The following is a 26,252-nucleotide window of genomic DNA, read 5'->3' as shown; positions in this document are numbered from 1 at the left end:
CCCACTGCATGGATATAATGTATGTGTCCTGTTCGAGGATCCCTTTGAGCATATGGGGCTCTTTTTATACAAGTCCACATTTGACCAGATGTCATCATGATCACAAAACACAGAGCTAAAGCTGCCCACAAGTTTTTGTTAAAAATAAATTTCCTATTCCATTTCCATAAATACACAAGTCCACCAATAAAAGCCAAAAATATCCCCAGCTTGAAGGGGTCGTGATAATCTGCAGGCTGTCTGAGGCTGATGTTGGTCTCTCTTCTCTCAGTTCTCTCAACTACCCATTCAGCCACATGCTCAGCTGTGATACCCCCTCCCTCCAAATGGTAAACGTCATCCGACATAAATTTCCTCTTAGCAGAAAAGTGGAGGACACTTGGAACTGACATCAACTGGTGTATCTGAAAGGCCTCGGGGCTTTCATCATAATCCATCATTACAAAAAATACCTTGTTGAATGCACTGGAGTGCTGCCAGGAATTTGTCAAGATCTGAAATTCTTCAGCAGCACCTTTGCATATTTTTTAAAGATTTTATTTATTTGAGAGAGAGAGGGAGGGAAATCACAGAGGGAAAGTGAGAGGGAGAAGCAGACTCCCCGCTGAGCAGAGAGGCCAACGTGAGACTCCATCCCAGGACCCTGAGATCATGACCCTAGTCGAAGGCAGACGGTTAACTGACTGAGCCGCCCAGGCGCCCTAGCACTATTGCGATTACACATGATCTAAACTTCTGTAGAGTGGTAAACATCACAATAATAGTTTCTTGGTGTTTCTAGTACAAAATGATAGAACATGGCATCACTCGTTCTTATCACTCTGTTTTTCTGGTCCAGTCCATCAGCTGCCTGACCTTTTCTGCTAATATCTTCTTCCCTCAGCCAGGATGTGTAGGAACATCATGAATCATGAACACCAAGCCCACCACCATAGCCACAGATATATGCCAAAACCACCACCATTCTGCCACATTTATTTACTTCTCTGTTATAAAATGTTTCAAAACATAAACTAAAATTTCTTCATTTCTTCCAGCAATTCATTTGTCCAAAACCTTTTTTTTGGTCTTCCTTAATCCTAGTAAAAGAACAACATCAAAGTCCCACGCATGTCTGCTTTGTGAGCCATGTATTAGAGTTTAGAAAATATTCTTTTAAAAAAAGGATTTTATTTATTAATTTGACATAGACAGAGAGAGCACAAGCACAGGGGAGAGGCAGAGGGAGAGGGAGAAGCAGACTCCTGCTGAGCTGGGTGTCTAATGTGGGACTCCATCTCTGGAACTGGAGATCATGACCTGAGCTGAAGGCAGATACTTAACCATCTGAGCCACCCCGGAGCCCCTAGAAAATATTCTGAGGGGAAAAAAAAAAAAAAACATCAGTGGTCAGGAAGTTTGGGAAATGTTCTAGCCTCAGTCTTTCTGGAGCGCTTCAGACTCAGATTTCTAACTGCCTGCTGGACAGCACCTGGATCCACCACAAGCACCTCAAACTTCTTAAAATCCAACGTCATCTTCCCCTTGCCTACCAAGCCCCTTGGTTGTCCTTCCTCTGTGGAGGATCACACCATCCCACCAATCACTGGGATGTTAAAACGTGAGGACTCTTCTGGAACTTCTCTCTTTCCATCCTCTATCAACCCTGCACTTGGCCTCTGGGACAGACTGCGTGGGTTTGAATCCAGGCTCTACCACTTAGTCATGTGACCCTGGGCACGTTCCTCACTTCTCTCGCAGGTAAGACCTACACAGTAATAGCACCCACCTCCTACCATCAACACAGTCCTCAGAAGAGGACCCGGCCAGCCTGGGGGGAGAGCTTTCCTCTCGGTTTCCAGAGCCACCACTAGAGGCAGTGTGGAGTCCTAACAGAGAGAAAGTGGGACCTCAGTTTCCATCCCCGCCTTTCTGCAGAGCCAGTCTTTACTTGGCTGCGAAAACCGAGATAGTGCCTACCTCTCCTATGAGTTATGAACATTAAATGTTAACATCTCCCAAGGCCTAGGATAGTACTGGCATGGTTGAATTATTTTTCCTCCTCTTAAAAAAAAATGGTTGGGGGCTCCTGGGTGGCTCAGTCGGTTAAGCCTGATTTCGGCTCAGGTCAGGTCACGATTTCAGGTTATGAGATCCATCGGGCATCCGGCTCCGGCTCAGCGCTTAGACTGCTTCTCTCCCTCTCCCTCTTCCCCTCCCCAATCGCACTGCTCTCCTTGCCTAAAATAAAAAAAAATCTTTTAAAAAAATGGTTGGATTTTGTAATGTATATAATTGTCGAATCACTATATTATACACCTGAAACTAATAGAACTCTGTATGTTAACCATAGTGGAATAAAAAAAAAAAAAAAAACTTAAAACAAGGAAAAAAAAAAAGGCTGGATTTTGAGCTTTGCTTCTAATACCCCAGTTACCTCGCCCAGGGATGCGGCCTCTCCAAAAACAAGCATCATTCCTTCTGTGCCATCAAGCAGATGGATGCAAATGTTGGGCAAGACAGGACCAAAGGAATGTGTTCAATAATGTTAAATACATATACATTTCTGGAAGTATATCTGCTGAGGAGTGAGCCTGAGCGGGAGATTACTTTTTCTATGTACTGTGCACTTTTTTTTTTTTTTTTACCTTGTCGATGCATAACTTATAACAAAATACAAATGTTTAACTTGTACATGGAGTGAACGCGATATCCCGATGCCCTCCTCCTCTGGCCCCCTCCGGGCGCCCCAGCCCTGCGGCCCCCGCCGCCTTCCCACCCCTAGGGCCTCCGGGCCCCGCCGCCGCGCCGCCGCGCGCTTGCCAAGCCAAACACCAGCGGAGGTAACGCGCGGGCGGAGCGCCGGTGCCTAGCGACCGGGGGCGCCGAACAGAGGAGCTGGGGACGCAGGGCGGAAGTGCGAGCGGGGCCGGAGGTGAGAGGCAGACAAGAGCGGGGCGGTGGGGGGGCTCTCACCCAGGCCGAGCTCCCTCCGTCTCCCCTTCCTCCTCCTTTCTCGGCGCCTGCGCGAGGGTATTAATTCAAACCAAAGATGATTTTCCTGCGGAGGGGAGAGGAGGGCTGGGCTTGGACCTAGACGGACCCAGCTCCTCCCAGTGGGGACCCTCACACACCCGCCCTCCTTCCTCCCACAGAGGGCGGGGAGGGGGATGGGACGACCAAATGGGCAGGGAGCCAGCCGCCCCTTCCCCCCAACTCCCTGGTGCCAACCCCTGTCGCCTCAGAGCTAGCTCGTTCTCTTCCTGGATGGAGAACAGGGCTCCTTCTCTTAGATCCCCAGGGTCCTGGCCCAAAGCTGGGGCGAACAAAGAAAAGAAGGTTCCACAAGACTTGGTTGCCTGGAAGCAGGGGTGGAAACTGGATTAAGGGCTATTTTTCCTGCTAACCGCCCCCCCTCGACCAGCCCCACCAAGGGCTTGGCAACACACACACACACACACACACACACACACACACCCCAATGGACTCCATGGTTCCCTGTCACCTGTTCTGGAACCTGCAGGGTCCAGGAGTTTGTGTCTATGGATGGATGGGTGGGAGGAGACTTAGTGGATGCCTCCCACAAAGCTGAGTAAAGCCAGGGCTGTTCCCAAGCCGGCTTCCTGCAGGAAGGGGGGCTTGGAGCAAAATGGACAGGAGCATGTTCTTTGGAGGGGGCTTTTGATCTAGGACAGCATTTCCTGAGTGGTCTCCTGCCTTGTTTTCCCTCTCCAGCGGAGGTGGGTGATTGGAACAGGCCTAGGGTGTTCTGACCCTTCAACCCCTGCGCCATGGCCACACTGAGCGTCAAGCCCAGTCAACGCTTCCAGTTGCCAGACTGGAACACCAACAGCTACCTGCTGTCCACCAACGCCAAGCGGCAGCGAGATGCTTCCCACCAGATCCGCCAGGAAGCCCGGGTCCTCCGCAATGAGACCAACAACCAGGTTGGAGGCCAGAGCCTCGTTGGGTGGGCAGAGGAAGAGCCCCAACCCCACACCCTCTTTATCTGGCTTTGTCTCTTCCAGACCATTTGGGATGAACATGACAATAGGACTCGACTGGCGGAGAGGATCGATACTGTGAACCGTTGGAAGGAGATGCTGGACAAGTGTCTGACAGATTTAGATGCTGAGATTGACGCCCTAATCCAGGCAGGGAGCCAGGACAGGGCGCCAGGAGACCCTGCAGCCAGGACCTCCCCACCCTCCCCACTTCAGGGTCAGCGCACCCTTGATGGGGGTATTGGGTGGCATGTCCACCTGAGTCACTCACTGCCCCTCCACTAAAGTGGGGATGAGAGCTGCTTCCCAGCGATGGCCCCACTAGTGACCCATGCCCTCTCTTTTCTAGATGAAGGAGTCGGCAGAGCAAAACCTGCAGGCCAAGAACCTGCCTCTGGATGTAGCAATCGAGTGCCTGACCTTGAGGGACAGTCGGCGCGACATTGATGTGGTGAAGGATCCTGTGGAGGACGAGTTGCACAAAGAGGTGGAGGTCATTGATGCCACCAAGAAGGCCTTGCAACAAAAGATTAGCCAGGCCTTTGAGAAGCTTTGGTAAGGGAGATCTAGCATTCCCATGTTCACCTGCACTTGAGGCCTGCATGTCTTTTTTTTTTTTTTTAAGATTTTATTTACTTATTTGAAAGAGAGAGAGGGAGAGAGCACAGAGGGAGAGGGAGGAGCAGACTCCCCGCGGAGCAGGGAGCCCGATGCAGGGCTCGATCCCAGGACCCTGGGATCATGACCTGAGCCGAAGGCAGACGCTTAACCGACTGAGCCACCCAGGCGCCCCTATTTTTTTTTTAAGATTTTTAAATCTATTTATTTGAGAGAGAGAGAGAGAGCAGGGGGAGGAGCAGAGGGAGAGGGGAAAGCAGACTCCGTGCTGAGCGCAAAGGCTGACACGGGGCTCGATCCCATGACCCTGAGATCACGACCTGAGCCGAAATCGAGAGTCGGATTCTTAGCCGACGGAGCCACCCAGGGGCCCCAAGGCTGCATGTCTTACATGGGAAACGTGTTGTGGGTACCGAGCAGCTGGCTCTCAGGCTGCCTTCTGACCCTGCGGTGCCCACCGCAGAAACCACTAACTGACTGTAGCTCTTTGCCCACCGCCTGGACACGGTCTCAGAACACTTCCCACCACCCTGCTTTAGGCAGCCGTTATCAGTTGATTGGAAGCACGAGACATGAAGCCCATTTGCCACCACCCCGGAGTACCTTCACGCGAGTGTGTATGTGTGAGCCTCAGTGAGTGCAGCTACATCCAGGTGCCCCCGCGGGCACGTGCAGGCCGGCGGGGGCCCCCATTTTGTCTGCAGGGCGCTCCTCCAGCTCTGCCGGTCTTCGTCTCTGCTGCTGCAGCAGCCCCACGGTCACCCCAGCTGGCCCAGCCCTCAGCGCCCCTTCCAGACCACAATCCTGATCGAGTCTGTTCCCTCCCCAGCCTCCTGCAGGAGGTCCGACAGCAGCTCAGCTCCGACCATCGGGACAAAATGGAGACACTGGACATCGACAGAGGCTGCCTCTCTCTCAACCTCAAGTCCCCAAACATCTCTCTGAAGGCTAATCCCATGCGTGTCCCCAGCGGGTAAGAAGTGTTTCACTCCGTTTCTCCTCCCCGCCTCACAGCCCACACTCTTCTGAGCCCGGTGTTTCCTGCCCCTCGCAGCTCCTCCACCCTCCAGCAGTGGGACGACTTCAGCCAGTTCAACAAGAACCTGGCAGAGACCGAGATGAAAGCCGCCGTAGAGCTGAGGGAGGCCGTCGCCCTAACTATTGCGGAGGTGACTGACCCCTCCCACACCCTGCTCTTCCACGGCCGGCTGGTGGCCCGAGGGTTCCCTGTTGGCCATGTGGCATCACCCGCCCCCCAACTTGAGCGATTTCCTCAAATGGCCACGAGCTTATGCGTCCCCTTGCCCTGCCTCCCCTGTCCTCAGACCAACAATGAGCTCGAAGCCCAGAGGGTGGCCACAGACTTTGCCTTCAGGAAGCGGCTGCGGGAGATGGAGAAAGTGTACAGTGAGCTCAGGTGGCAGGAGAAGAATGTGAGCCTTCTCTGCGTAGTCCCTGGGGTCCGGGGCTCCTCCTGTGGGATGAGAGCCCCCAGGAAGCCCTGGACTGGGTGCCCCACGGCGGGTTCGGCTGGCGGAGACCAGTCACTCTGTCCCTGCAGACCTTGGAGGAGATCGCTGAGCTGCAGGAGGGCATCCGGCACCTGGAGGAGGATCTGCGCAGAAAGTTACAGAACCTGAAGCTGTGCCATACCCGGCTAGAGTCCAGAACTTACCGGCCCAATGTGGAACTCTGCCGGGACCAGGTGCGAGGGTACCCCTGTGGGGCATGGGCCCCCCACTCAGGCTTCCTCAGGATCACGCCCCAGCACTTGTTCCTGGCGGAGCAGGGGTGCTGATGGAGGGCAGGATCCAAGCCCATAGGCTGACCTGGGCCTCCCAACCCACCCTTCTGCCTCTAGGCACAGTATGGCCTCACTGACGAGGTTCACCAATTAGAGGCAACCATCGCTGCCCTGAAGCAGAAGCTGGCCCAGGCACAGTACGTTTGGGGAGTGGGCAGGAGGCGACGGGAGACACCTGCCACCCATGGGGCCTTTTGCTGCCTGCTGGCTTCTCTGATGTCTTCCTAACTGAAGGCCAGTGAGCTCAGCCCTGACCTCCCGGCGTCGGGCAGGGGTGACGGGTTGTTCATGCCTCCTCCCCAGGGATGCTCTGGATGCTCTCCACAAGCACCTGGCCCGGCTGCAGGCTGACATTGACTGCAAGGCCAACTCCATGCTGTTGGACGCCAAGTGCATGGACACGCGCAGGAAGCTGACTGTGCCTGCGGAGAAGTTTGTGCCCCAGGTGGACACCTTCACCCGCACCACAAACCGCACCCTGAGTCCACTCAAAAGCTGCCAGCTGCAGCTGGTCTAGTCTTGGGGGGCTGAGGGATGAGGGAAAGGTCAGATGGGAGATGGAAGAGGGTGGGGGGTGGAGAGAGTGAATCTAATAAACGTGGTTCTCAGTCCAAACGGCTTTCTGCTCTCCCTGCATATAGCCAGCAGGGAGTGACGGGGCTCTTGGTTTCCTGTGTATGGAGGAGCAAAGTTGGGGAACATCATCCCTCAAGCTCCATGTTCTAAATCTGATTCCTTCCCTCCTCCCTCCTCAGGGAACCCCTCTCTGGGCTAGGCCAGCATCCAGCCGGCTCTAGCAGCGTGACCTCTCACCAGCTCTGCCCCAGCTGGACCCTTGCCTGCCCTCTTGATGCCTAGGGGAGGCCCGGGGGAAGCAGACGCGGCTAGGATCACAGTGGGAGGGCTTGGGGGTGGGGGCCTAGGCCTGAGGGAGCCAAGGGCTGGGGCAGCCATGGGAGGGCGGGAGGGCGGAGGTTGCTGGGGCCCAGAGCAAGGCTTGCTAAATGCAGGCCACAGGGAGTGGGGCGGGGGTGGGGAACGGAGACAGTGGCCTGAAGGGCAGGGCTGCCAGGGTCCGATGGTCTAGCTCGGGCCCTCCTCTCACCTCGGGGACCCTTCAGTGGCCATCCCGCCCGTCTGTGAGCCGCTTACAGGTGGGGAGAATGGGGCTAAAAGCAGAGGCCTGGCCCAAGCCAGTGCTGCAGGACGCGGGAGCTGCGGCTCCGGGCCGCTGGGCGGCGCTGTGGGCGCAGAGAGGCACCGAGGCCCCGGGACGCTGGGCGGCGCTGTGGGGCCGCCGCGTTGTCGTGCGGCGCGCGCCGGCCGTACCGGAAGTGGCGACGGCTCCGCGCGGATGGCGGCGGCGGCGGGGATGACGGCGGCGGGCTGCGCGGGGGCTGGGGCGGCCCGCTCCCTCTCCCGCTTCCGAGGCTGCCTGGCCGGCGCGCTGCTCGGGGACTGCGTGGGCTCCTTTTACGAGGCGCACGACACCGTCACCCTGACGTCAGTCCTGCGTCACGTCCAGAGCCTGGAGCCGGACCCGGGCTCGCCGGGGAGCGCGCGGACAGGTGGGCGGGGCCGGGTGCACGTGGGGACGCGTTGGCCGGGGGTCCCCGGGGGCCTCGGGCGGGAGAGACAAGCGTCGGAGGTGAAGCTGCCCGGAGCTGCAGGGGCCGGGTCTGGAGGAGCCGCGGGCAGCTCGGACCCAGCGCGTCAGAGTCCAAGCCCCAGCTTCGCTCGTCTCGCCCGGAACGTTCCCGGCTGGGGGCCTGGCAAGCCCGTCCTTTCAGCCGTGCAAGCCGGCGACCCGGGCGTCATTCCCCGGCATTGCGCCTGGTCCACCGTGTGCACCGCCAGCCCATTCTCCACACAGCAGGGAGTGCGCTTCTCCAAACAGACGTGACGGGCCTCCCCCGCCGGAAGCTCTGCAGTGACTTTCCGTTACCCTCAGAATAGAACCAAATTCCTAAACGTGTCCTACCTGGCCGGCCCTCGCCTGAGTCCCCAGGTTCACCTTCCGCCACCCTTGGCCTTGTTTTCTGCGCTCAGCTGCTCTCACAGCAGCTTCCTGTAGCCCAGGCCTTTGCCGTGCTGTCCCTTGTATACAAAGCCTGTCTCCTCCCCTTGCGCAGCCAGGTCCTCACCCAGATCTCTGAGGTCAAGCGGCGGATGATTCTTGGAGAGCGTGTAGGACAGTAAGAAAAAGGGGCCATCCTCAGAACCCCGGAGGAGCTAGAGTTGGAAACGGTTTGATGGGAGTTGAAGCGGGGGGCAGGGCATCAGCAAAACCCAGGAGAATTTCAAGATGGTCACTGGTGTCATGCTACAGAGAGGTGAAGGAGAGGGAAGTCTGGATTTCAAAAACCGTTTTCAGTAGAATGTTGAAGCCTGGAAGTAAGATTTCAGTGGGTTTAGGAGGAAGTGGAGAAAGGAAATAGAGTATGGTTTGGTATGATAGGAAGGAGAGACAGGAGCCGTGGTTGAGGCAAAGACAAGATGGAGGAATGGTTTTTAATTTTGTCTTTGTTTTGATGTTAAGATGAAGGAAAAACATTTTAGGTGTTTGAGAACCTTTTGGATGCAAGTAGCAGAAAACTCAACTCATAATGGCCTAAGCAAAAAGAGAATGCATTGGCTGACATAACTGAGAAGTCCAGAGGTGGGTCTGGCTTCAGGTGGAGATGAATCCAGGGGTTCAAGCCACGTCATTAAGACCCAGCTCCCCTCCTTTTAAAGATTTTTTTAAAAAATATTTTATTTATTTATTTGACAGAGAGAGAGACAGCGAGAGCAGGAACACAAGCAGGGGGAGTGGCAGAGGGAGAAGCAGGCTTCCCGCCGAGCAGGGAGCCCGATGCGGGGCTCGATCCCAGGACCCCGGGATCATGACCCGAGCCGAAGGCAGACGCCCAACGACTGAGCCACCCAGGCGCCCCATCCCCTCCTTATTCAGATCCGTGTTCTGACAGGTTGACTTCACTCTCTCTGGCAGACCCTCCCCGTGGGGTGGTCCCAGCAGCTCCGGCAGAGGAAGAGTCTGTCTGCAGCGGCCCCAGCAGAAATCCCAGACTGCATCTCCTCGGCCTGGCTTGGCCATCTGTCCATCCCTAAACAAAGGAGTAGGGTGTGCTATTTGAGGAGGCTAGTGGTGGTGTGAACCTTACGCCCCAATAACATGGGCTGAGAATGATAGAGAAGTGGCTCCCTGGGGGAAAGCAGGATTCAGGGACCAAACGAAGGGAGCACGGGTGCTACTCCACCACACAGGGAGAGGTTGAGGGGACAGGAGAGGAGAGGGAGGAAGAACAAATCTGCCGGGGAGCTGGGCTGGGTGGACTGGAAGAGGGACTGACTTGGTCAAGAGGTGACAGGAGAGGGTGGCTGTGGGTAAGAGGCCTGTCCACCCCTCTTCCTAGTAAAGCCAGAGGAGCCCCTCTTAGGAGCTCCACTTAGAGCCCTGTTCTTAGGACCCCCTAAGAGTGAAGGGGAGAAAGTGGGGCAGGGGGCTTGTGGTACACAGAGGAGTGGGAGGGGGGTGGGGGATCGCTAGGGAGTGTGCTTCCTTCTCTGTAGCCATCTCTTCCTTCAGTAAAACCAAGTGCTACCGGTCCGTTGCTGGCTCACGGCCTACGTGGGACATCTTCATATAACCGGCATTGCTTGTCTGAAGTGCCAGAGCGGTAGTCCTGGGCACCCAGAAGGAGCGGGGCTTGGGACGCCTGGGTGGCTCAGTTGTTAAGCATCTGCCTTTGGCATGGGTCATGATCCCCGGGTCGTGGGATCGAGCCCCGCGTCGGGCTCCCTGCTCAGCGGGAGGCCTGCTTCTCCCTCTCCCACTCCCCCTGCTTGTGTTCCCTCTTTCATTATCTCTCTCTCTCTGTCAAATAAATGAATAAAATCTTAAAAAAAAAAGAGTGGGGCAGGTGGAGGGGGCTGTTGACCCAGGCTCCAAGGTTGGTTCTGGGGATGTGGAGGGGAGCGGTGGGATGTAACAGGGAAGGGCTTTGAAGGCCAAGGCAGTGAATTTGGCCTAATCCTGAAAGCAACAGACAGCGATTTTGAGCAGGAGCGTGAGATGAGGAAAGGGATAGTCGCTTTTAGGAAGAATTTTCTGGCTGCACATACAAGCTGGGTTGGAGGGTGGTGCAGGAGAGCTACGGTCATGGCAGTCAGAGGGGGGCAGAAGATTTTCCTTCAGAAATCAGCAGGTCATTATAACTGATTCGGAATAAAGAATTACTAAAAATCCCCAGGCCTGGAACCCAGGAAATTGGGCGGGAGAGAGGGAGGCTCGGTCAGTAGAGCATGTACCTCGTTCTCAGGGTCCTGAGTTCAAGCCCCACATTGGGTATAGAGCTTACTTAAAAAAGGGGGGGGGGCCGGAGCTTCCACCTTCGAGCCCCGCAGCGCGATCTCCCCCTCACCCCCACCTCGTCCCTGCAGAAGTGTTGTACTACACAGACGACACGGCCATGGCCAGGGCCCTGGTGCAGTCCCTGCTGGCCAAGGAGGCCTTCGACGAGGTGGACATGGCTCACAGGTGAGGGGGGGGCGGTCCAGGGGGGAGGCGAAGCGGGTGGGCAGAGTAACCGTACTTCTTGACCAGAGCGATGATGTGGGTGGGTGCGTGCTGGGCGCCCCCCTCGGCAGGGCGGAAGGGGCAGCACTGCTGGTACGGGCTCCCTAGGGCCCTGAGGCTTCTTCTTTTCCCGGACCAGCCGGAGCTCTCCTCTTACGGCTCCAACACACATCTGTTCAGCCCTCATCCTGTCTCCCTTCTCTCCCCTAGATTCGCTCAGGAGTACAAGAAAGAGCCTGACCGGGGTTACGGCGCTGGAGTGATCACTGTCTTCAAGAAGCTCCTGAGCCCCAAGTGCCGCGATGTCTTTGAGCCCGCCCGGGCCCAGTTTAACGGGAAAGGCTCCTATGGCAACGGGGGTGCCATGCGAGTGGCCGGCATCTCCCTGGCCTACAGCGATGTCCAGGATGTGCAGAAGGTAGTCCAGGCGGGCTGGCTGCTGGGCGTTTCCCTTCCTCCCTGTCTCTGCAGCCCGGGTTCTGTGACAGCACGTCTTTGCTCCCACTGCCTCTGCCCTAGTTTGCCCGGCTCTCAGCCCAGCTGACACACGCCTCCTCCCTGGGTTACAACGGCGCCATCCTGCAGGCCCTGGCCGTGCACCTGGCTTTGCAGGGGGAGTCGTCGAGTGAACATTTCCTCGAACAACTCCTGGGCCACATGGAAGAGCTGGAGAGTGACGCCCAGTCCGTCTCAGATGCCAGGGAGTGAGTATGGGAAGGAGGCAGGCTGGAAGGGCGTGTGTGGGTGTGCATGCGTTGTGGGGTCCTCTGGCATCTCCACAAGCTGAAACCTTTCTTTTTTAATTGCAGACTTTTAGGAGGGGTGGGAGGAGCCCCTTTGCCTTGACTCTACTCCGAGGCTCTTAGGGTACCAGGGAGTAAGACGAGCGGCTCACACCTAGCCCTCTCCTACTTCTTGTCAGGACACCAGTGCTGGGTGTCAGCCTGATCACCTCCCCGCCTCCCCCTCCCACACCCCTTCCCCTGCCTCCCGGCTCCACCCTGCCGGCTCCGACCTCCCTGAAATCTCACCCCCAACCCACAGGTTGGGCATGGAGGAGCGTCCCTACTCCAGCCGACTGAAGAAGATTGGCGTTCTTCTAGAGCAGGACTCGGTGACCAGAGAGGAGGTGGTGTCCGAGCTAGGTGGGTAGACCCTCACACCCGGCATCCTCAGGGCGAGTACTGGGCTTCGGGACGGACGGGAGCCTGGGGCACGCCTGCTGCCGCGTTTCTTGCCCGCGGCTGCGGTGACGGCGGAGCCCGCACTGTGCGGTCCCTGGCGGGGTCGGGAACACAGCGCCTCCTTGCTGGGGTTACCAGGGCTGCCACGCTGCCGGCCTCACAGCTCAGTGTCCCCAGGAATGGCAGGTGGCCACTAGTTTTGACCGTTCATGTTGACAACTGGTGCTTGTTTATAGAGCACCTGTGCTGTGTTCGGGCAGCATACAGGAAACTCTGCCTGTGGCTCATTTCACCCCCACACCAGCCCTGAGCATCACCGCCTTTATTCCCTCTCTGCCCGAGGAGTCGAATCCCAGAAACCGGAATCTCGGCCGCGAGGGAACTTGCCCGGCCCCGTGCTAGCAGGACGGAGAGCCGGGATTTGAGCCTGGGTAGTCTAATTCTAGAGCCTGTGCTCTGAGCCACAGCCCAGCTTGAAGCTGAGAGTCCTGACTTGGGGCACGCGGCCGGAAGAAGCCTGGGGACACAGGGTGGGGGGACGTGGGGTCCCCACGTGCTGGCTTCCCTACAGGCAATGGCATCGCCGCCTTTGAATCTGTGCCCACCGCCATCTACTGCTTCCTGCGCTGCATGGAGCCGGACCCCGAGATCCCCTCCGCCTTCAACAGCCTCCAGAGGACTCTCATCTATTCCATCTCGCTCGGGGGGGACACAGACACCATCGCCAGCATGGCTGGGGCCATTGCCGGGGCCTACTATGGGATGGGACAGGTGCCAGGGAGCTGGCAGCAGAGCTGTGAGGGCTATGAGGAGACGGACGTCCTGGCCCACAGCCTGCACCGTCTCTTCCAGAAGAGTCTGTGAGGGCCTCAGCAGCTGGGACGCCGCCGTGTCCAGCCGGCCCCACTACAGCTCGGATCGGAGACGCTGTGGTTCCTCGGGCACTGCTCCCCGCCTCCGTCAGCCTGCGGTGTGGGCAGAGCACACAGCTGGGCTGGGGTCCTGGGGGAGGTGACTGGACAGCGAGGGGACGACTGGTGCCTCCCTGGTGCTGGGTTTCCGGCTCACTGCAGAGCCTGGGGCCCCTCGGCTCCTTGGGCAGATGGGAGGGATCAGGACAGGTTTTACTTTGGAAGGGTATCCGTGGCATTTTCCTGTCTTATCCAAGACATGGGATGGGGGTGGGGGGTGTGGGCAGAAATGATCGGCAGTGGCACCATTTCTTCTCGTTGAGATGTAGCCAGTTTGCCAGAAAGCATGTCTTTGACTGGGCAGAGCCCCTGGGTCGAGGAAACCAGCACTTGCATCTAGCTGATCTGGATGTACACCTGGCCCTTGGCTGTCATGGGGCTTGTTAACAGCTTCCAGCGGAAGTCACAGCAATAAACAGCTTTTGGTAAATCCCACCACTGGTGCCCATGTTTCTCCTCTGCCCTGAAGGAATTTCCACCCCCCACCTCACCCCGCACACCCCCTTGACCTTCTCAAGCCTTGTACCTCTTCATCCGCTCTGCTAGGAGCCAGTAGCAAGGCTGCGGGGTTGTCGGGCACATTCCTCCCATTCTTCCAACTGGCTGTGCTGTTTGGCCACGAAGGGCAGAGCGGGCATGGTTTGGTGCTTTTTCCTGTTGGGAGATCATTCAGAGTGGCCCAGGCAGTGGCAGGACAAGCCAGATGTCCCTGCTCTCAGAGGCTTCATAGGTTGCTCCCCAAATAGGACCCAGGTCCTGCTGGCCCAAGAACAGGACCCCAGTAGGAGGATGCAAAGGGCACCCTCTCCCACCGGACTGCCAACCCTTGGGTGAGGAGGGTGCATCATGTCGGTGCCCCGGGTGGACTGAAGGCTATGGGACTCATTCTGTATCTTGGGCCCCAGTCAAAGGCCTTCGCTTGAAAGGAAGTTTTGCACACCATTCATTCTGAAGAAAGGAAAATTGAAAGGGAGAAGACCCGTCCTCTCTAACTTTAGGGATATTCTCCAATTATCCTTCCAGCCTCAGTGGAGAGAGAAGCATGCCCAGCTCTGCAGCCAGCCTCAGGTCTGAGGACTGACGGGCAGGTCTGCTTTCAGCTGAGACGGTGTCGTGCCGGGCCGGGGCAAACCACAGGACTTTCCAGGGCTTGGATTGTTTCAGGTTTGCTGCCCCCATCCCTAGAGCCCCAGACAGATTCTTAGCGCTGAGCATAGCAGCTGTGGGCAGGTGCTTTCCACCCAGGACAGCCCCCCGAGTCCTGCCTTCAGCAGTGGGCCTGGCACTGGCCCCCACCCTCAGGATCAAAGGGTCATGATTTCATTCATAATTTGTATCAAATGTTGAAACTTGGTCCCTGGGATCCAGAGCCAGCTGTCATGCCCCAGTACCCCTGAGAGCTTGCAGGAATGTTCCAGGGAAGCTCAAACCATCTCCCCTAGCTGCAATCACTGCCTTGCTTTGGTTGCTTAAAATGCCTCTTGGTGCAGAGCCTTGGCAGCCTAGGAGCATGGAGCATTTCTGATGTGGTGGTGACAGAACCACGGCTGGGGGCCTGGGGAGGTACGCATGCTCCTTGAGAGAAGGTGAAGAGCAGGAGCCCCAGAGGCTTGAGACCCCCCCCCGCGTTGCTGCCGGGCCCGCACAGCGGTATTTCATACAACAGGTTTTATTGAGGTGGTGTCAGTACAATCCGTCAATACTGCTGGTTTTCTTTTCAAAAAGAAGTCCCTTTTTGCTTTTTTTTGTTGTTCCCAAGTGCATTTTTCCCTAATCTGTGACACAGGGCACATAATAGGTATGTAGAGAACTAAGCTTCCTATACCAGGTTAGAAATGAAATTACCAATGAAAACATTCAAACCTTAATCTTAAAAAAAAAAAAAACAACCCTAGGAATCAATATAAAAATGCACCAAGGTACCGTAGTTTTCATAGTTAAAACTTGGCATCGTTTATCAAAGCTAGTCAAGTGGACACCTGGCACTAAAATCCCATAGACATTTCAGAAACACCAGCCACCCCTCCCCAAAGGCTTCAGGAATGACATTTAGCAGAAGCTAAGTTCTGTGAAACAGCTCTTTCTGGCTCCCCCAGTGCTCTCCTTAGTCCCCTGGGCTCCCCCTGAGAGAGCTGATGAATTTCCACCCATCGGAACCCCTCCCTGACCGATCAGATGCTGGTGGCTTTGGCCCAGGAAGGAGGCTGAGCAAAAAGGACCCCAGCACACTCGGTTTGAGACTCATTCGTTCTCTCGGGTATCGGAGATCAAGCAATCCATCACGAACCCCAGCCAAAACCTGTTTAAGTGTCTCTTGCACAGCTTTGGGTTTCACTTCTTTTGAAAGACAAAACAAGCAAAGGGCCTGCTTTGTTGGGAGAAGTGGGTCGGGGAGGAGGCCTGCCCAGGGCCCCGGGGTCCCGCAGCGCAGTGAGCCAGAGGTCAGCCACCACCGTTCCCAACACGGACGGTCTGGTGCTGGCCAGAATCGGAGCAGTGCAAGACCACACCGGGCGACCAGGTTCACACTTGGTACAGAGACGTGGGTCGGCTCGGGGAGGGCTGATGGAGAGGCCCCGCGCCCCCTGGGAAAGTGGCCATCTTTGCTCCAGCATTAATCTCAGCTTTATTCACTGAGTTTGAACTAGGAGATGGGAGAGGGATCCTGCCCGTTTCCTGCAGGGGGGGCTCTGCTTGGGGAAAACGGCAGAAACATCCAGAGGCAACTCATTCCAAAGGGACCTGTTGGCACCCTCTTCCTCAGAGCCTCAGCCTTCTGGGCCCTAATCCTGCTTAGAACAGGAAATTGGAACCAGAGGGTAGAAGGAGAGGAAGCCCCCTCAGATTAACCCCTCTAGTAGACACACATACCCGCCATATGGTTCTTGTTAAGGAGAAGCAGGCGGGAGCCTTCATCCCCGAGCTTGTGTGTACCTTGTTCTGAGGGCCAAAAAAGAGGCTCTCTGCCTTGGGGACACTTGTGGGGGGATACCTTACAATTTTGTATGAAAAAATCAGCCCTCCCCCAGCAGGTGGAAGGAGAGAAAGGGAGGGTACTCGAGGTCGCTGATGGTCCATCCTGCCCCGGGGCCTGCTGCGGCAGTCCCCAAGGGCCTGTGTGGCTGCCCTTAATGCTGAGCAGAGCCAGTCGGTGGGAGCAGCCTGGGAGAAGGAGGTGGACGTGAAGGGCCGCCATCGTGCCCCAGATCCGTGCCCCTCCTGTCACAAACCACCGCTCCTGCGGTTGCAGCTGGAGCAGAAAAGGGGTTGGCCCTTCCCAGGGCCCTGCAGAGAAGGGGCCACGCACCTGCACCTGCCATGGACAGGCCTGATGCCACAGCATCACGCTGGGGGTGCAGTCCTGGCATGGCGTCCACACTGGCCATCTCGATGCTCCCTGCCCTTTGCTTTCCCCTGGAAGCAAAAACTCTTCAGGGGATGCAGTGTCAGCTGCTGGAGGTCCCAGGGGAGCTGGAAGAGCCCCAGCCGAGATCCGAGGTGCCATCTGGGGGCCAGCAGGAAGGGCAGGGCTTGGGCCTGTGTCTCCCTGGGGGAATGGAATGGGGAGCTCAGTCCCCTCTCCGCTCTGACTCAGAGAAGCAGCATCCTTCACCACCCAGCAGAGCCCAGGACTCCCGAGAGGGCAGGGGGCTCCGGCAGCTGGGCTGAGCATCCTGGGGCCCCTGCCTGCAGTGGGGGCGCAACCCCAACGCTGCACAGACACTTCGGGGAGAGGAACTCCGGCCAGCCTCTTCCAGAAACCACCTCAGCCTGCATGGAGGGAGAAACCAAACCAGTCTCCTCGGGCCAAGGCCACGGCCGCCTCTGCTTCCGCGTCTGTTCAGCCTTTGGTTTTTTTCTTTAAATGGAGGTTCTTGTAACTGAGAAGGTCTCTCTACCACTAAAGAGGAGGAGGCCAAGGCGGCAAGGCCCCCGTGGTGTTATGTGGGGCAGAGCAAGAACCCTGAAAAGGAGGAGTGGATATACTCGGTGGAGTAGAGGCCATTGGCCTGGTCCGACGGCATCTGCACCCAGACCTGGTCGTTGGGCCGCAGCTGGAGCACGGCCCCGCCAGATGCCTGGTCCAGGTAGCCCTTCTTGTATTCATCATAGGTGTACGTGGCTGGCACGTTGTTCTTGTACAGGGCCACCCACACATTGGTGCCCTTGACGTGCACGTGGTAAGCGAAGTAGTAGACCCCGCCCACAGGGCAGGTGAAGATGCCGGTGGCCGGGTTGTAGCCACTGTGGCCATTGTAGAGAGTCCGGTCAAATTTGACAGGCATGCCCGAGGCGGGAAAGGGTGAGGTGAGCACGGCGGTGAAGGCGGGTGTGGCGTGGGCCGACAGCTCCCCCAGCCCGAACTGCGGCTTGCCCCCCTTGCCCAGCACAGCGCCCTCCACGCCACCGTTGGGCAGGTGCAGGCCGGCGATGCCAGACTCATCAAAGGCCCCAGGGGCACCAGGGGGACCGGGAGGCCCCGGAGGCCCAGGAGGGCCAGTGAGTCCTGGGGAACCGGGGACCCCAGGGGGCCCTGTAGGCCCAGCCACTCCGGGTTCCCCCACTTTCCCCTCTCCAGGCAGCCCTGGCAAGCCGGGTTCGCCCTTCAGGCCTGGCAGTCCCTGGGGCCCGATAGGACCAGCTGGGCCCTGGAGCCCTGGGATTCCTGAGGGGCCCCTCAGGCCTGGCTGCCCAGGGAGCCCCAAGTCGCCCTTCTGCCCCAGGGCTCCTGCCACCCCTGGTCCCCCAGGGCGGCCCGTGAAACCGGGCTCACCTTTGGGCCCAGTTGGTCCAGGGAGTCCATGGGCACCAGGGAGCCCCCTCTCTCCTGGAGGCCCAGGTTTCCCAGCCAGGCCATTAGGCCCCTGGTCACCCCGAATACCAGGCATTCCTGGGGGTCCTCCAGGCCCTGTCTCCCCCTTGGGCCCAGGGGGCCCACGTCTGCCAGGGAGTCCTGCAGACCCTGGAAGTCCTGGGGGCCCCCCAAGGCCCTGAGGGCCCTGCTCCCCTGGCTCCCCATCCTCACCTGGCTCACCCCTGTCCCCCAAGAGTCCTGGGACCCCAGCTGGGCCCCTGTCCCCCTTGGGGCCTGGCAGTCCTGGTACCCCATAGCCAGTGGGGCCTATCAGGCCAGGGGGGCCCCGGGTTCCTGGTTCCCCTTTGGCCCCTGCTGGGCCCTGTGGCCCTGGCACCCCTACTGCCCCTGGTATTCCCACACCATCCACCCCAGGGGGCCCTTTTGGGCCCAGAGCCCCTGGCTCCCCCCTAGGTCCTGGTACTCCGGGAGGCCCCGACTCACCCTTATCTCCAGGGGCCCCAGGAAGCCCATCCAAACCTGGTTTGCCCAAGCCAGCTGGACCAGGGAGGCCAGGGGGCCCAGGGGCACCCCCCTGCCCTGGGGCCCCAGGTAGCCCTGGCTGGCCCACTCCATTATCCCCCTTGAGGCCTCGATCCCCTGGGGGCCCTGGCTCCCCCTGGGGCCCTGGCTCCCCTCCGAATCCTGGGGGCCCTGGCACCCCTTGGGGGCCTGGCTTTCCAGGGACAGCAATGCCTGAGGGCCCAGGGAGGCCAGGAGGTCCTGGGGGCCCCCGAAGGCCCTGGTCCCCTCGTATCCCTGGCTCACCCCGAAGCCCTGGCTGTCCTGGTGGTCCAGCCTTGCCCGGGAGCCCTGGGGGACCAGCCTTGCCCATCCGGGAGAAGCCAGGGGGGCCGGCAGGGCCAGGCTGCCCATGGAGTCCTGGCTTTCCAGTGCCTGGTTTTCCTGGGAACCCAGGAGGGCCAGGGGGCCCCCGAGGCCCGGGCTTCCCAGGCGGACCGGGCTCGCCTTTCAGGTCCATCGGCAGCAACGGAAGAGGCATTTCTGAGAAAGAGAGAGAGAGAGACAGAAGGGGCAGTCAGGGGCCCGGCAAGTGGGAACGTGGGTCGCATCTACCCACACCCCCATGAGGTAACACTACATCTGCTCATGAAGGCCACACCCCGTCTCCCTCTCCGTGCACTCATGGAAGATGGGCTTTGGGGGTTTAGGTCCAGCGGCCCTCTTGGGGGCTCCTAGCACCCAACCTACCCAGGCTGGGCCTTCGCCAGGAGCTTGGGGTGACTCCCGTCCCTGCACCACCTGGGGGGGGGAATGGCCGCCAGGTGGCGCCAGCAGCCCTCCTTAGAGCCCGTCGGACCAGTCCGCCCTCCCCCGGCCCCCGCTTCCGTCCCGCCCCTTCCCCACCCGCGCGGAAGACCACTTCTGCCAGCAGGTCGCGCGCCACTTCCGGCCGCTCGGAGGTCGGAGGCGCTGGATCCGCGTCAGGAGGAAAAGGGAAGGGCGGGGGGAGATCTCAGGTGGGAATGGAGAGGCTGTGGCTGGGGGCCAGGGAGGAGCTGGTGGGGGGTCAGGAGGCAGGGAGGTGGGGGTCAGGAGCCGTCCGAGGCCCTGCGGGGCGGGGAGGCGCTCACCCAGGTACTGGCCCTTGCCCTCGCGGAAGGGCGGCCCCACGGGTCCTTTGTGCATGGGCTGCACGTACTTCACGGGCGCGTAGCCCGCGGCCCCGCCGGCCCCGCCTCCGGTGGCCGCCCTCGGCCCGCACCCCAGCAGCAGCAGCAGCAGCGAAGACAGGGGCGTCAGAGCCCCCCGCATGGCGTCCGCGGGCGCGCTGCAGGGAGGAACCGAGAGGGGCCGTCAAGCCAGTCCCCGGGTGGCTTCGCACCGGGCCCAGGGACTCCCCGAAAGATCAGGACGGAGGTGTTATTCACGAGCAACGCCCACCGTGTCCGAGGCTGCGGGAGTCACCTGCTAAAGCTCCCGCAAGCCCGCGCAGCGCTCTCCGTCCTCACCCAAGTCTCCCGGGGGCCCTCTCCCCTGGACGACAGCCTGCCCCACAGCGGCCGCTTGGCAGCCAGACGCCTTCCAGCGCCCCCATCTGACCCCGGCGCACCCCTGCTAAGACCCTTGGATGATAAGACCCAGTACCATGTGCTGGGCCGGCTTTCTGCCAGGTCCCAGGCTGAGTTCTCCAGAGACAGGAACTCCCTTAATGCTCTCAGTACTTGAACAAGTTATTATCACTGTCATCCCCGTTTTCCAGATGACAAAACTAAAGCAAAGGGCAGCAGAACTGGGGTCTGAGGTCTGCCTGACTTCACGTTATGTTGATGGTGCCCTCCTGGGGCTCCCCTCTGCCTTCAAGATCAAGTCTGTGGTGCCTAGCAGGACGTTCAGGGCCTTTTAAAATCTAGTCCCTGCCTGTCTCCAACCCTATCACCTACCACCCCCTTTTCTGCCCCTCCGCTCCCCCATACCTTTGCCCCGACACCAGGCAGCCTCACACTTCTGGTCTTTTGCCCCTGCTGTTTCTTTGCCCTCGATGTTTCTTTCCTTTCTTTCTTTTCTTTCTTTCTTTCTTTTTCTTTCTTTCCTTTCTTTCTTTCCTTCCTTTCTTTCTTTCTTTTCGTTTGTCCGTTTTTTAAGATTTTATTTATCTATTTGACAGAGACACAGCGAGAGAGGGAACACAAGCAGGGGGAGTGGGAGAGGGAGAAGCCGGCTTCCTGCCAAGCAGGGAGCCCGATGCGGGGCTCGAACCCAGGACCCTGGGATCATGACCTGAGCTGAAGGCAGATGCTCAACGGCTGAGCCACCCAGGCGCCCCTCGATGTTCTTTCAATTTCCTACTCATCCTTCAGGACGCTGGGACACTGTCATCCCTTTCTCTCTAAAGTTGACCCCTCACGCCTTTGTGTCCCGATCTAGCCCTGCCACAGCACGGAGCTCTGTGAGAACAAGGCCTGGGTGGGGAAGAAGCACAGACTCTAGAAGTGGACACGCAGCCCGAGTCGTCCACTCTGGGAACTTGTTTCCTTAGGGGGTAAGATGTCCCACACAACGCAGATGTGCATCCACGGATGAATGGACAGACTGTGGCGTAGCCACCCCGTGGGACAGGATTCAGCGAGGCAAAGCAATGAAGTGCTGCTTCGTGCTACGACACAGGAAAATCCTGAAAACATCATGCTAAGTGAAGCAGCCGGTCACAGAATCATATATGATTCCATTTATATGAAGTGTCCAGAAGAGGTAAATGTAAAGACACAGAAAGAGGACTAGTAGTTGCCTCGGGCTGGGGGGAAGGGGAACAGGGAGCGATCACAAAGCGGGCAGGGTTTCTGTTAGAGGTGATGAAAACGTTCTCAAATTGACTGTGATGACGGCTGCCAACATTATTTTAAAAAAACTATTGAATCGGACACTTCAAATGGGCCAAGTGTATGATATGTGAATTGTATCTCAATGAAGATGTCGTTTTGTTTATTTACTTATTTGAGAGAGAGCGCGCGCACAAGCAGGTGGGGAGGGCAGAGGAAGACGGAGAAGCAGACGAGTCCCGCTGAGCAGGACTCGATCCCAGGACCCCGGGACCATGACCCGAGCCGAAGGCAGACGCTTAAGCAACTGAGCCACCCAGGCGCCCCGAGATGTCTTTTTTAAAAAGCTGGACCAACACCCTGCTTCTCAGGGCTGCCATGGGGGTAGGAGGCGCCCCTCCATATTGGAAGGAGAGACTCTGTGGCACTTTGAACGTCCAAGGCAGGTCCCACCTCCCCTGCCTCCCAGCTCTGGGCTCCCCCTCAGCCCAGGGGCCTCTCCACACCTGTGCCCAACTGCACGAGGGGCCTGCGGGTGGGTTGTGTACATCCGGGGACGCATGTGGGCAGCAAGGCCGTCCCTGGGGTTGGGCTGGGTCCGGAGGTGCAGTTCAGCGTCCCTGCAAGCTCCGTATCACACCGAGCTCTGAAGGAATGAATGCGGGGCTCCGGAGAAGGCCGGTGGGGCCGCTAGCCCCGGCTCTGCCATCCACCTGTCTTGTGACCTTGGCAGGTATATGTCCCGCAAGCTCCCCTGAGCCCCCGGAACAGGAATGGCCGCCACTGCGGGGCTCCCCAGCCCAGGGCTCTGCAGGCCCCGCCTCACAGGGTCCTCTCAGTCACCCCTGAGGCTCATACAGTTCTTATCCCTGTTTTCTATAGATGTGGGGACGGAAGCCTCGCCTGTAAGAATCTTGCCCAGGACACAGCCCTCAACACAGGCCCCCTGTTCTGTCCGCACCATGACCGACGCCGGGACTAAAAGGCTGCAGCCCGTGGGCCGGGCCCTCAGGTACGTCCTGCTGATGGAGGCTCCGGCCGGGCACTGCCCTAACGGGTCAGCCCCGAGAGGCTTGCCTCTCCTGTTCTCCACGTGGGGAAACACGCACGGTCCGACCCGAAGCCCGAGCGCCACTCGAGCCCCAGTCCGTAAACACCACGTGGTCCCACCTCTCTGGAGAGGGCTTCCGGCCCTCCTGCTGCGGCCACCTGCGCTGGGGGCGTGCTCATCCAGGCACGCAGCCAGAATGTTCTGCCTGGTGGGCGGAGCTTGCAGCAGGAAGCAGGGGGAGGCGAGGGGGTGTTTCTGGCCTGGGTAGGCCAGAGGCCAAGGTCATGGCACTGCCACAGGACGACTCAGGACAGCCCTGGCTCTGGGAGCCCTGACCCTCTTCCCATATAGAGCTGAGGCCTCACTGGGGTGGGGGACGCTGGAGGGTGTGGGCAGCCTTGGGCTCAGCTGGAAGGGGGCTTAAGGCAGAGGACTGTGGGGACGGCTGGGTGGCTCAGTCGGTTACGCATCTGCCTTCGGCTCAGGTCATGATCCCAGGGTCCTGGGATCAAGCCCCACATCGGGCTCCTTGCTCAGCGGGGAGCCTGCTTCTCCCTCTGCCTGTCCCCCCTGCTTGTGCTCTCACTCTCTCTCTCTGACAAATAAATAAATAAAATCTTAAAAAAAAAAAAAAAAAGAAACTTAAAAAAAAAAGCAGAGGACCGCGGGGGAGCACAGACAGGCAGGACACCAGGGCAAGAGCCCCAAGTCCGGCCAGGAGCCCAGGCAGGGCTCCCCGCCCCCAGCCAGCTCCCCACCTTTCAGCCTCCTTGGCCATGCCGGTCCCCGGGAAGCATCCCTGCCTCACATCCTGTGGCTCCCTAAACGTGCCCTGTCCCAGCACCTCCTGCACCGGGCTCCCTCGGCTGAGGGTGACAGGCGTGCTGCAGGACCCCGGAGCAGATGTCTCCTCCCCAGGGAGCGGGGTCTGCGTCAGGATGACAGCTCACAGTCGTGGCACCGGGGCCTCCGGTCAGCACCAGCCCAGCGCTTTGTTCAATAAATGATTTCCTTCCCATGAGGCCCCTGGGAACGAGGAACCCCCCACCCCTCTCCTCTTTCTGCAGAGGAAGAGCCTGAGGCTCAGGGAGGTACAGCGATGCATCTGTGGGCGAGAGCGGGCAACCAGGATTGGAGCAGAGGTCTGTGAAAACTGCCAGGGCCGCAGCTAGACAGACAGACAGACAGACAGACAGGCTCCAGGCCGATGGAGAGAACATCACTCCAGCTCCCAGAGGGGAGGCAAGCCCATGGCCTTGAGAGGCGGTGTGCTGAGCCTGTTCGTGGGGCTGCCGAGAAGGATGATGCCCCCGGAACGGCCGGTCGTGGCAGCCTCGTGGGACACACTGCCCCCAACCCAGCCACCATCAGAGCCGAGGGTGCCTGGGTGCTCCGAGCCCCCTGCCTCCTTTCCACTGGCACCCCTCTCCCGCCCCTCACCCCCCACAGCCCGGCCCCCTGAAGCTCTGTGCCTTCTGCACATTGGCCTCCAGACTCTTACTTCTCCGTGGACTTACGCCCAGGAAGCCTATCAGACGCCTGCCCTGCCCGCCGAGGCCTGCACGTCCTCTCACAGCTCTGCGTCCCTCTCTGGCTGTGTCACTCTCTGTCCCTTGCCTGGCACACAGTGACACTTGATAGAAGTTGGATGAACTCAAGTCCCTGTCAAGTTTAAAGACCATACCAATAACTCCCTTGGTCCTTTCCTTTGTGCAGATACCTGTCGTTGCCCTGGGAGCCCCCTCCCCAGGCCAGAGGGGCCCAGAATGGGTGAGGGACACACTCACATGGCCTCAATCAAAGGACTTGAGCTAAGAACAGCCTGCACGGAGAACAGAAGTGCAGAGAAAAGAACGATTCATTCGCTTGCTCCTTGTTCTCCCCGCGAGCAGTGGTGGCCAAGCAGGGGTGTCAGGGCTCAAGGCCGGCTCTGCTGTGTGACCTTGGGCAAACCATCACCCTCTCTGGTGACCTCTGAGGGAGCAAGGCAGGAGCCAGGGCAGCTGGGAAGAGGCCGGGCTGGCAGGGGCATGAGGTGGGGTGCGGAAGGAGACGCTGATTCAGGGGATCGAGCGCGGTGGCGGCGGGCAGGGTAGACGAGGTGTTTGCACAGCTGCAAGTCCTTAGCCGGGATTTCCCCCTTTTCAACAAATCCCCGTAAAATAGCGTTTTGTCCAAGTCAGCGTTTTGTGGCAGCCGGGGCCTCCTCCCGGGGTGGCCAGGGGTGCTGGCTGGGAGTGCACAGGGCTCCAGGGTCTTTCAGACCGATTCGGGGCTGGGGGGAGGACGGGGTGCCGGCAGGAAGAAGTGGCACCAATACAGACCCCTGTCCCCCCGGACGGGGCTGTGGGAGGGGGAGAGCCACCAGCTAACAACGACCCCCCCCCCCCCCCCCCCCGCCCCCCCGGGGGCCCGCGCCCCGGGGGGCCCCCCCAGGGGCCCCCCCCCCCCCCGCCCGGATCTGACGGAATGTGGAGGCCTGCCCACTCCCGGGCCCATTTCACAGCCGAGCTACCAGAGGTGCAGAGGAAAGGGGGGGCCGAGGAAGAAGGCTCCCCAGGGACCATGCGGGGGTGTGGCCGGTGTGGCCCCGGCAGCGCCCTTCCCGGGGGTGGGGGGTGGACGGAACTCAGCCCTCCCTGAGCCCCCCATCGCAGCCGCGGCCGAGGGAACATGGGGAGCGCGCAGGCAGCCCCAGCCGGCCAAACCACAGGTATGTTATGAGCGCTTCCTGTTGTGGAGACATTTCTGTGGGATCGCCGGCCCCGCTTGCTCCCCCCGGTGCCTCCTGTCTCCCCACTCACCCAGCCTCCCTCTCTGCTCTCTCCCTGCGTCTCTGGCCCTGACTCATTTCTCTTTGTCTCTGTCTCTCTCGCCACCTCAACAGGTGAGAAGTTCTCGCTCAGGCTCTCTCTCTCTCAGGGGTCCAGCCCTGGGGACCCCTAAGGCCCTCCTAGGTTCCGGCAGCCCCTGGACTCCTGTTCCAGCACAGCTATGTATGAGCTGTGTGACTTGGGCAAGTGACTTAACCTCTCTGAGCCTCCGTGTCCTCATGTGTGGAGGGATTAACAGGTGATCTGAGCCACTGCCGTTCTGTCTTGCTACCCTGATGGCCAGAAAGTTCTCCCTTCAGTCTAACCCAGGTTTCTCTTGCTGCAAAACAACATCTTCTCCAACCTTGAAAAATTTTACTCAGGTAACTTGCTGCCAAAGGCCAGGGCCTTATGAAAGTTCCAAAGTCCATTTTCTGGTCTTCCAGGCCTTTTCCCTGACGGCTCCAGAGATGGGACTGACTGGGGGGGTCCCACAGCCTGCTCAGGACTAGGATGCACTCATGGATCTCACACAGGGGCAGAGAAGCTGCCCTCCTCACCCACTGGGCATGGTGCCCGCCCCCCACTGCCCAGACAGGCAGCTCCAGACTTGGCCGGGGCTCCCTGGCCCTCCTCCCCTCTTTCCCTGCTTGTGGGAATTGGGGAGCTCTTTTCTGTCCTCCTTTCTTTTTTATTTTAATATTTTATTTATTCATTTGACAGAGAAAGAGAGAGAGAGCACAAGCAAGGGGAGCGGCAGGCAAAGGCAGAGGGAGAAGCAGGATCCCCGCCGAGCAGGGAGCCCGATGCAGGGCTTGATGCAGGGCTCGATCCCAGGATCCTGGGATCATGACCTGAGCCGAAGGCAGACACTTAACGACTGAGCCACCCAGGCGCCCCTCCTGTCCTCCTTTCCTGAGTCTCAGATGAAAGGGGTGTGCGCCTACTCAAGGCCCAGCCACCTCCAGACCCCTTCCCCGGGGCCTCCCACTGTCTACATATGCCCCTCACCCCCACCCTGTCTCTAGCCTCTCCATCACCTGTCCACACAGGCCTGACCGCCCCCCCCCCCCAGCCACCCTCACCACTCCCCAGCCTTCTCAGCCAAGTTCC

General features: G+C 59.1%; 3 protein-coding genes and 1 long non-coding RNA gene across 6 annotated transcripts; 3 read left to right on the top strand and 1 right to left on the bottom strand.

The window, feature by feature from the left end:
• Window positions 1–2,775: 2,775 nt before the first annotated feature.
• TEKT2 (tektin 2) lies at window positions 2,776–7,001 on the top strand. Of its 3 annotated transcripts, none has more exons than XM_032417483.1 (10): window positions 2,776–2,914; window positions 3,715–3,926; window positions 4,008–4,133; window positions 4,333–4,538; window positions 5,431–5,574; window positions 5,656–5,770; window positions 5,927–6,034; window positions 6,163–6,306; window positions 6,463–6,542; window positions 6,709–7,001. In XM_032417483.1, the coding sequence occupies exons 2-10, from the start codon at window positions 3,771–3,773 to the stop codon at window positions 6,920–6,922; spliced, it is 1,293 nt and encodes a 430-aa protein (XP_032273374.1). In that variant the 5' UTR covers window positions 2,776–2,914; window positions 3,715–3,770; the 3' UTR covers window positions 6,923–7,001. The 3 variants fall into 3 exon arrangements, with proteins under 3 accessions (XP_032273374.1, XP_032273383.1, XP_032273377.1); XM_032417486.1 differs by lacking the exon at window positions 2,776–2,914 and adding an exon at window positions 2,944–3,318; XM_032417492.1 differs by lacking the exon at window positions 5,927–6,034.
• Window positions 7,002–7,758: 757 nt separating this feature from the next.
• ADPRS (ADP-ribosylserine hydrolase) lies at window positions 7,759–13,572 on the top strand. Its single transcript, XM_032387859.1, has 6 exons — window positions 7,759–7,973; window positions 10,849–10,945; window positions 11,195–11,402; window positions 11,504–11,688; window positions 12,029–12,129; window positions 12,740–13,572. The coding sequence occupies exons 1-6, from the start codon at window positions 7,760–7,762 to the stop codon at window positions 13,030–13,032; spliced, it is 1,098 nt and encodes a 365-aa protein (XP_032243750.1). The 5' UTR covers window position 7,759; the 3' UTR covers window positions 13,033–13,572.
• Window positions 13,573–16,817: 3,245 nt separating this feature from the next.
• Window positions 16,818–19,973, bottom strand: COL8A2 (collagen type VIII alpha 2 chain). The gene is made up of 3 exons (XM_032417462.1): window positions 19,924–19,973; window positions 19,590–19,786; window positions 16,818–18,999 (listed from the first exon to the last, which is right to left on the bottom strand). The coding sequence occupies exons 2-3, from the start codon at window positions 19,768–19,770 to the stop codon at window positions 17,081–17,083; spliced, it is 2,100 nt and encodes a 699-aa protein (XP_032273353.1). The 5' UTR covers window positions 19,771–19,786; window positions 19,924–19,973; the 3' UTR covers window positions 16,818–17,080.
• On the top strand, window positions 19,395–23,819 carry LOC116640427. The gene is made up of 3 exons (XR_004301027.1): window positions 19,395–19,475; window positions 22,158–22,287; window positions 23,394–23,819. It is a non-coding gene; the product is annotated as an uncharacterized LOC116640427 (long non-coding RNA).
• Window positions 23,820–26,252: the final 2,433 nt, after the last annotated feature.

The sequence above is a fragment of the Phoca vitulina genome, unplaced genomic scaffold (genome assembly GCF_004348235.1).
Source record: "Phoca vitulina isolate PV1807 unplaced genomic scaffold, GSC_HSeal_1.0 scaffold2, whole genome shotgun sequence".
Classification (NCBI taxonomy): Eukaryota; Metazoa; Chordata; class Mammalia; order Carnivora; family Phocidae; genus Phoca; species Phoca vitulina.
This window is presented reverse-complemented; position numbering and strand designations above follow the sequence as displayed.